This window comes from Nestor notabilis, unplaced genomic scaffold (assembly GCF_000696875.1).
Source record: "Nestor notabilis isolate BGI_N333 unplaced genomic scaffold, ASM69687v1 scaffold16905, whole genome shotgun sequence".
Classification (NCBI taxonomy): domain Eukaryota; kingdom Metazoa; phylum Chordata; class Aves; order Psittaciformes; family Psittacidae; genus Nestor; species Nestor notabilis.
In genome coordinates this window covers 361-9939 of record NW_009929177.1, presented here as the reverse complement: position 1 = coordinate 9939, position 9579 = coordinate 361, and the positions used below count along the sequence as shown (strand labels likewise).

Below are 9579 nucleotides of genomic sequence, written 5' to 3'. Positions count from 1 at the left end.
CTGAACCCCACTGCAGGAAAGCTCAGACCTTGGCCCTACACCCATAGCTCAGGAGGCCGCCACCAAGCTAAGTCAAAACCATCTGAGCAAGGAACAGCTATAAGCAAGCATTTACAAATGAAGACATCAATTGCTTTGCCATCAGCTCTTGCATATATATCAAAAAGGCTTAAGGAAGGACAATTTAGCAGCATTCTGTGCCTGGAAAAGCGGACCTGAAGCCTTGAGACACCAGTTCAGTGACAGCAACATCTGCACCTCACACCCACTCAAGCTAAAGGGTCTCTACTGCCCTCAGTTACAAGCAACAGAACAAATAATTACAGTCTATCACTTTGCCCCCTTCTTAACAGAGCTTGGGGAGGAAAACGTGTTTATTGATCAAATAAAACTCAGACCTGGGGTTCCTGCAGCGGAATGTGAGCTCATTTACAGGCAATTCTCACCTTCATGCCAAAGGTGAAGATGGTGATGAAGACCTTCATTATAAGGGCCAAAGCCAGCTGCCACATGGCAGTGTAAACTCCTGGGCCAGCAGCTCGGTCTGGCAGGTCATCCCCTTTGGTGCTGTTGAAATCATTCACGTACTCGCAGAGCTTGGACGAGTCCAGAATCCCACAGTCATTGAAGAGCTCAGAGATGAGCTCACTGGTGCTCATCCTGGTGTACTCGTTGGGGAAGGCCAGCACGGCCGTGAGGGCTGTCACTACAAACACCTCCAGCACCGGGTATTTGCCAAGCTTGGTCGTCTTGCGCCTCCTGCACCAGGCGATGTTGCTGCGAATGAAGAAAGCTCCCCAAAGCCCACCAAATATGCCCAGGAGGATGAATGGCACAAGCTCCAGAAGATGCCATGGCATGTGAAACTCCACATAGAAGAGAACCAGGCGGCTGTTCCCAAAGGGGTTGATGGAGCGCAGGGTGAATGCCGCGACCAGAGCAGCAAAGAAGGAGCGCCACAGTGTCTTGAGGGGAAAGTAGTAACTGACCTGAGAGGAGAAACGAGGCAGGGTCAGTCACTTCAACACTTGCCACTCCACCGTCCACTGCCCAGCAATAAAATCACCATTGCTTGAAGTATAAGTAAGAACCAAGATCGATGTGTGCTGGGTACAGCCCCTCCTCTCCATCCAAGCACCCCAGGCTTGATTTTGGCCTGTTCAGTTCCAGTGCAACAACTGCCCTCTATGACTTCTGACAAGGGCCTGTAGGGACAGAACAAGGGGAATGGCTTTAACCTGCCAGAAGGGAGATTGAGATGAGCTCTGAGGCAGAAGCTCTTCCCTGGGAGGGTGCTGAGGCACTGGCACAGGGTGCCCAGAGAAGCTGTGGCTGCCCCATCCCTGGCAGTGTTCAAGGCCAGGTTGGACACAGGGGCTTGGAGCAACCTGCTCTAGTGGAAGGTGTCCCTGCCTGGGGCAGGGGGGTGGAGCTGGAGCAGCTTTAATGTCCCTTCCAACCCTTCTATCCCTGAAGTGGAGGTGAATTACTTGGATAATTAAAGCTGTTACAAATCAGCTGTGAGCTGAATCACAGAACTCTTTGCCCTGCATGTTCTGCAAGGTCCAGATGTGCTAAACAACAGTGCTTGCCATAGCTGCCACAAGTGTGCTCAGCTGAGCAAAACCATCCCACTCCTCCCCTCTAAGCCCTGAAGCAAGCAGTGGTGATCCATTTCATATCTGTGTCTGCAAGAGAAGGAGTGGAAGTTCCTTGGGAAGAAAAGGGGTTCAATGAGCCAGATAAGTTTGTTCCCAAGGTACCCTCGGACAGAGCTGTCAGGAGAGGGTAGGCACATGGTAAACATGAGGGAGGCTGTGGCTGTGAGCAGCCAGTGGTGCTGAGCATGGACAGACCAGGGGAAACCAACAGCTTTAGACCAAAGCCTCAGACAGACATCATCCAAAATAAGTTCTCCAGTATTCCCAAGAATTACCTGAAACCCCAATTTTGGCCTTGTAAATACACCACCGATCGGTACTCAGGAGGCTCTCCTACACCCCAGCAGTTATGGGCTGGATTTTTAACCCAGCAGGGTCAGTCCTTGCAATCAAACAGCTCACCAAGGGCCACCAGAAAACGCTGCTGTTACCTCTTCCAGGCTGAAGAGCACTCCTCCGATCGGGGCACCGAACGCTACCGACACTCCAGCAGCTGCAGCTGCAGATAAAACCTACAGGAAAAACCAAAGAGACCTTTTTGAACACCCCAAACCTTCACATTTGTGTTTAAGTTTGCAGTTTTCATCTCCAGCGAGTGCTCGGCCAGCCAGGTCTGGCCTGCTTTACAGACAGCAGGACAATGGGGGAGCGAGCCGTTCCCCAGGGAGAAGAGCTGCAGGGAGCTACAAACCCACTGGTGCTGGCATTTAACACTCCGACCCAAATCAGTAGAAGTAGCACCATGGCAAGTACCTTTTCCTGCTTCAGCTGGTTTCATGCTTTTACCTCAGATAAAGCTCCAGTAAAGCAGCGTGGCAGCAATTCCACCTCAGAACACTGACTTTTCCCATTTTTGCTGTCTCACATTCAGAGCATCTCTCACACAGTGTAACTAGAGGAGCTGGGGGCCACCCAAAACCAGTCCACGGGGTGCGTTCCATTGGGTTTGGTTTAGCAGAAGGTAAACTGGCCAATGTGATACTGCACATCCCACATGAACTGTGAGGAAACTCCTGAGCTTCACATTAGATGTTAGCATGGTTCTTACACCATGCTCATCACTGCATCCCTGAAAGCAAAGCCCTTCATTCTATTCCTACAGCCAAGTCCAGGTCCTTCAAGGAGTCCCAAAACAGTTTCTGGCGCTGCATGGCCAACCAACAAGTGTCGCAGAGGTGGAGGTTAGTGCAGTGAATGCTCCCATCACAAACGAGATGACAACCTGCACTGCTGTGGTGTCCCTTCCTAACCACGACAGCTTTTGCTCCAAGGAGGTGTCACACCAAGGTACACCAAGAACATGCCAAAAGAGAACAATTTACACTTGAGGCAAAGCTGCAGCGCCAGCAGTCTCCCCACACCAGCAGTGTCCCCCTGTACCTCTCTGCGCTTGGCTTCATTCTTCCTGTACTTGGTGAAGAGATGACACAAGATGTTCCCACAGCAGCAGGCGACATGCACCAGGGGCCCCTCCTTGCCCAGGCTCAGCCCAGATGACACGGCCAGCACTAAGGTGATGGTTTTGATGATCAGCGTCCACTTGCCCAGGTAGCCTCTAATGATGAAACCACTTAAGATAGTTTTGATCTGGAAGTCAAGCACACAAAGCTCTACAGGCTTTCAGTCAAGCCCTAGGCAGAGCTCCTGTTTCACTGGGTGCTCCCAATCCTGCCACAGCTTTCCCAGTCCCCCCAGCTACCAAAAATAACAGAGTCAGCAAAAATACCCCACCACGCAAGGGCTGAAACAGCCACTTGAGTCCTTCCTTCAGGGCCACTGACCCTGCTGAAGAAAAGTCTGGCTTTTGTAGCCTTTACACAGTGTGCTTTTGTTTGTGCGTCCCACAGCAAATGCCAAAACATTTGAGTTTTTAAAGGGACTGCATGGAGACCTAAGCACTAGGCATGTTTCAGTCTGCGAAAAAAGACATATATTAAGCCACTACCTAAAGTGCAAGAAATTATTATTCCACAGCAGGGATGTGGAATCTTTGGATGGTGGATCCCCATCCCACCTCAAAAAAACCCTCTCATTCTCACTCACCTCTGGGATCCCTGAGCCACAGGCATAAGGAGCAAAGCCCTTCACAAGTAGCACAGCAAGGAGGGAGAACAGCAAGGCCCAGACAACGTACATGAAGTAGTTGAGAATATATGCAAAAGCCCCCTGGAATGCAGAGAAAGGAACCCAAATGAGATCATTTCAGCTGAGATCACGTTGAGCCTCTGCACTGAAGCAAGTACAGAAATTGTAGGTAATGCCACATAGTTATCAGCCCAAAACAAAGAGAACGACAGCAAGTGTGAGGTTCCAAGGACAAGCTATGTTCTTGGGTTATGGGGATATGAGCCAATCTTATCCCCAAAGACCATTATTTAAAACAGCAAACAAGGTGCACAAGTAGCTTGGCACCGGGGTAAGGTCTGTCCCAATCAATCAGGTGGCTCCTTGGACAGAGCTGCCAGAAACACAAGACCTGAGCTCACTTTGCATTCCTCTGAGAGAAACAAATGAACCCAATCATAGAATTGTGAATAATTTAGGTTGAAGGGACATTTAAAGTTCAAGGCCAGGTTGGACAGAGCTGGGAGCAACCTGGGCTAGTGGAAGGTGTCCCTTCCCATGGCAGGGGGTTGGAGATGGATGAGCTTTAAGGTTCCTTCCAACACAAACCAGTCTGGGACTCTATAAAACCAGCTGCAGGCACACGTCACCTCTCCATGGCCCAGGATGAGCTGGGACCAGCTCTTCCACTCAGGACACTTGTCTCTGTCTGTAAAGGTTGTGTTGGATTTCCAGCAGCAGTGCTCGTGGTTAAACCAGAAGCCTGCTAAACACACTCCTTCCTTCAGATCTGTCATCCAGTGGGCAGAGATGTCAATCAGCCCCGCCAAGGAACCTGGTTTGAGGGAAAAAAGGAAAAAGAAGTGTAACAATCCCCCTGCTGAGACTCACACATCTGAAGTTTTTAGTCTGCCCTGCTACATTTTGACTCACATCCCAACACATAGAGCAGCACTGGCATTTCTGCCTCCAATTACCCTGTATTCTATAGAGAGCTGTAGACATTGAAAAGAGCAGGTCAGGAACCAAAACATGCCCAATAATATTTCAAAGACTGAACCACCACAAGTTGCACTCAGAGAAGCTGTGGCTGCCCCATCCCTGGCAGTGTTCAAGGCCAGGTTGGACACAGGAGCTTGGAGCAACGTGCTACACAGGGTCTGGGAGCAACCTGCTCTAGTGGAAGGTGCCCCTGCCTGTGGCAGGGGTTGGAGCTGGAGGAGCTTTAAGGTCCCTTTTAACCCAAACCAGGCTGGGATTCTGCCATCACCAGAAATTAGTTCTGCCCAATGACACTGAAAAAACACTGAATAGATACAGCACAGCGAGTGGGCTGAGTGGCAGGGGGGACATGGGGCACTTCTGGAGGATGCTGACAGCATGTGCCACCAGTCTCCAAAGTACTTAACAACACTAAGGCTGTGATGGGAATAGCTTTCCATTGGGAGAAAACATTTCTATCCCAATTTAAATAAAATTAAAACGAGGGGAAGGTTGTAAGTGTGCCAAGTGAAACCCAGGCAGCAGAGAGCCAGTAACTCACATCTGAAAAGAGGAATCTTCAAACAATTTCTTGTTCTTATGTTAAGAACAACTCCTACAGTCCCCACAGGTAAGTGCTGCCATCAGCCCTGCTCTCAGTTACAGAACCAGCTCAGCACTGAGGTCAGGAGCAGAGACCTCTGCTCCACGTGAACAAGTTCTGGCACAAGCTCCAGAGGAGGCAATAAACATCCAGCAGATCCTCCAGTTAATGAGACACCGACTTCTGCTCTAAACATTAACAGCAGCTTTCATCCACCCTGGGGCCTGGTGCTGGGCTGCTCCCTCTCGGGAAGGCCCATCTCCAGCTCAGATGCTGCTGCAGCACAGGGGGCAAAGTTTATGCTGAAGCTGTTCAAAAGGTCTGGGCCAGTCAAGCTCTGAAAGAAGCCTGACTGCAGAGACCCCTCTCACTTTATAACTGAGTAGAGAAAGGGGGGGAAAGAAGAAAATCTTGCATCCTTGGCATTACCCTCTCCAGATCCAGTGAAGAGCCTTCAAAGACTCCACACACTGTGACACCCTCCTCTGGCCCAGAATTTTGATCAGCTCTGTTTTGATGAATTACACAAGAGGCATGTGGACCTACTCAAGTGAGTCCAGAGGATGATCAGAGCCCTGGAGCACCTCTGCTATGGAGAAGGTTGGGCTTGTTCTGTCTGAAGAAGAGAAGGCTCCTTAAGAGGAGACCTTAAAGCAGCTCCAGTGCCTAAAGGGGCTACAGGAATCCTGGTGAGGGGCTGTGGCTGCCCCATCCCTGGCAGTGTTCAAGGCCAGGTTGGACACAGGGGCTTGGAGCAACCTGCTCTAGTGGAAGGTGTCCCTGCCTGTGGCAGGGGTTTGGAGCTGGAAGAGCTTTAAGGTTCCTTCAACTCAAACCCTTCTACAGTTCTATGATTCTAACTCTCCATAGATTAAAGCATGTAAAAGTAATTCTCCATAAATAGCAAAGCAGTGGCAGAGGCACCAGTATCAGAGAGCCCCTCACACAGCCCTTGCTCCAGGGATGAGGTCTCCTGCTCCAGTGACCCACTGGGATTTGTGGAAGGAATCGATGCTGCGGTGCAGAATCCTACCTGCCAATAACCCAATGAGGAGCATCAACAGCCAGCCAGAGAAGGCGTCACTCACACTGTGTAGCAGTGCCCACGTGGACTCTTTGCTTCTACTGGTGATCTAGGAAAGGTTTTCCAAAAAGAAACAACAATCCCCTAAGACACAGATGCACTTTGGTGTAAATGCTCTAAAGCTACATGGTGATTCACAGACCACAGTCTGCCATTCTATGCCACAGGCCAATCTGGGCACTGAAGAAACTTTGTGCCTCATGGATACTGATATCCACTGAGATTGATACTGGTACCATGAAAGCACAGAGAAGCTGCCACCAGCACTTCCCAGTCTCCAGCTACAGCCCCGGTATCTGTAACACAAACTAGATGTTGCCCTGAGCAGAGGAGGCTCTGCCAAGCTCTGCTCAGCCAGGCACAAGGTGCATGGTAGGTTTAATGCCAACACAGAGGAATGGTGGGGCTGGGAACCAGGCTGTGCTGGTGGCACTGGGAAGCGGGACTCGGATGTGTCCAAGGTGCCCCAGGAGGGTGAGCTCCCCAGTCTGCCTGCGCCCAGCAGGGCCAGCTGAAGCCTGTCAGCCTCACTGCTCTGGACAGGCGGACAAAAGGGTGACAGAACAGCTCCTGTGCACCCGTCAGCCTGCTGCCTCTCCCATGGGAAGCATTCCGGGACACCACTATATTCCCAGATAAAAAGGCACATTGATGCAGCCAACTAACACTCACTAAGTGAGGAATAAAGAAAGTAAGAATCCTTTCTGTCTGAATTCTCTGAATTTTTGTCTTTCAAATGCCATGCTGCTGGTGAGCGGAACTGCTACTGAATGGAGGCTTGGTGGTGTGGGTGCCAAAGCTGTTTCCTTTATATTTCATTGAGCCAACCCTACGCCTCTTTGTCCAGCAGAAACTTCTGCCTTGACCTGATTTCAACTTCTTTCAATGAAGACAGAAGCAGCCTTGTCATTCAGGCACCTCTGCAGACAGGAAATAGGTCATCCTGTTCCATCACGGGCATCACACATGCATCTGCGCACAGGGGCATGTGTGCGAGAGGTTTTTTGGCTTTGTACTCTGCATCCATAGGTGGGAAGAGGTTTTGGGGCAGGAAACAGTGGGACTATTGGAGTCCCTAAATTGGATCTGTACTCGCTCAAGTTCAGGCATTACATTGTACTGTATGTACTCCAGTGAGCAGGGATGGTGCCCAGTTTGAGCACTGTCAGTAGGACACAGGTTGGTTTGTGAGGTTCAGGGGAAAAGAAAAATCATGAAAGAATATTTTGGCAAGCAACTAGACCAGTTGAGCTCAGCCATCACCCCCCAGGAGGTCTGCCAGCAAAGGCTTCTGGGGAGCAGCAGCACGCTGGCAACTCTAGTGCTTTATGTCAAGCATTCCCTGCTTTCTAAGCAGATCCCTTGAATTGCAGAGAGTGGTGAAGTCCTGGGAGGAACTGCACTTAGTCTGGAAGACTGAAAGTCTTAAAGAATGCACTTCATCTTCTCAAACATGCAGCACAAACAAACCCAATAGGAAGAGCATTATTCACAGTACAATTGCACGAGCGGAAGAGTGACCTGTTTCTTCATCAATAAACAGGATCATGGTGCTTAGATCCTTCCATTGTAAACCATGGAATAGCAATGTGATTCTTCCAGAATACTGCAAATAACCATGCAGCTTCCCTGAGTTTCACTCTGCTCTGCAGGCTTTGCAACGCTCCAGTCTCAAACAAGTCCACCGTGGCCTAAGGAAACATGCCTTTAAGGCATTTAAGATGCATATCAGAAATCCACCACAGCTTATACATAAATCCAAGCCTCCAGAGGCAGTGACTGCAGCATGCTCAGTTCTATGTTCCTGCTCCCCAAACTAAAGCTCCTGTGGAGCGGATCTCCATGCCCATCCTCAGGGCAATCCCAGGTCTCTCCCATATGTGCCTCCCTAGTCCACAGTCAGAACCCAGATCAGCTCCAGCAGGTTCGTTATCCTGCCCTCAGCACCACAAGGAGGAGGAAGAGATTTTACCTCTCTGTGCCTGTCCCGGTCCCTGGACTTCTCTCGCACCCAGTCTATAGTGTTAAAATCTTCATAGGTGCCCACGCCGGGAAGAGGTTCCTCCAGGAAATCCATCATTGTGCTTGTGCCGTTCATCCCTCCTCCATTATATGAGGAAAACCCTGGTGGGGAGGAAGGGGGAAAATTGAGCTATTCTTAGATTTCCCCTTTTTAAGGAAAAAACCATCACCAAACACTGACTTAGGGGGAAACCCACAGATTTAATGTCCCTTCCAAACCCAAACCAGACTGGGATTCTATGATTCAGATACAAATAATGAGGTGCCTCTGCTGGGGGGTCTTTGAGGCTTTGCTCAGTGTGGGTGATGGGTTTCTACCAAGCCCAGCGATGCAGAAGACAACGCTGAGTCTACCTTGAGCAGGGGAAGATGAACGACCATATCTCCAACCCTCACCTCCCAAAGCCAAGCAGCCCAGCCAGGAGTTTACCTAAAGATAAAAAGATAGAGCTGTCCTAAAAACCAGCCTCTATAAAGCAGTGTTAAACCTCCCTAACTCCCTTGAGCAGCATTTTCTGCAAGAAGATGAAATCAGGGTCATTCCTTGCTCACTCTTCTGGAATAACTGCCCAGACCAGCAACTTCCAGCTGTCCTGGGAACGGGCTCCCTGCCCAGAGCTGCCACAGAGCAACACGGATCAGAGCTGGAGGGCACGGCCTGTGCACAGCACTGCAGGTCACCCACTACCCCGATCCACAGCACTGAGAGTCCCACAGGTACCGTCTGCATTATCCCATCCACACCATACCTGTCTGCATTATCCCAACCACAGCTGAGGGCTCTCGGGACAAGGCCACGTGCAGAAGGATGGTTGGACCTGACTTGCAGGCTGGAGACCAGGCACTGCTTGGGACGGACCCCATTCAGCCCGGACTGTGGTCCCCAGAGCCCTGAGGTCTCCAGCCACACACAGCACGTTCGCAGCAGAGGATAAGGTGCCCCTTTGACAGCACATGATGAGAAAACATCCTTTTATTTTTCCCAGGAGCAATACTTAACTGTAACATGGCTGACAGCCATAAATATTTATCAAGATTATATTTCCTGCCTCAGCTTGTTGCAAATCAAGAATCCTAGGATAACCACATTGGAAAATGGGAAGAAATGAGCCTGGGAAAGCCTTGCCAAAACACAATCAAGATGAATGTACAGCTCTCCCCAG

At 50.2% G+C, this 9579-nt stretch overlaps 1 protein-coding gene across 2 annotated transcripts in view; it reads right to left on the bottom strand.

Moving 5' to 3' along the window:
* CLCN5 (chloride channel, voltage-sensitive 5) overlaps positions 1 to 8514 on the bottom strand; it is a 13307-nt gene extending 4793 nt beyond the window's left edge. Inside the window, exons 1-7 of one of the 2 annotated variants that reach the window (XM_010014869.1) lie at positions 8367 to 8514; positions 6344 to 6443; positions 4376 to 4560; positions 3705 to 3827; positions 3042 to 3248; positions 2093 to 2173; positions 447 to 989 (exon numbers count right to left, since the gene is read on the bottom strand). In XM_010014869.1, coding sequence (XP_010013171.1) covers positions 447 to 989; positions 2093 to 2173; positions 3042 to 3248; positions 3705 to 3827; positions 4376 to 4560; positions 6344 to 6443; positions 8367 to 8492 — 1365 coding nt within the window. In that variant the 5' untranslated portion in view covers positions 8493 to 8514. The remainder of the gene's footprint in view (positions 1 to 446; positions 990 to 2092; positions 2174 to 3041; positions 3249 to 3704; positions 3828 to 4375; positions 4561 to 6343; positions 6444 to 8366) is intronic. The other variant, XM_010014870.1, reaches the window with a different exon arrangement.
* Positions 8515 to 9579: the final 1065 nt, after the last annotated feature.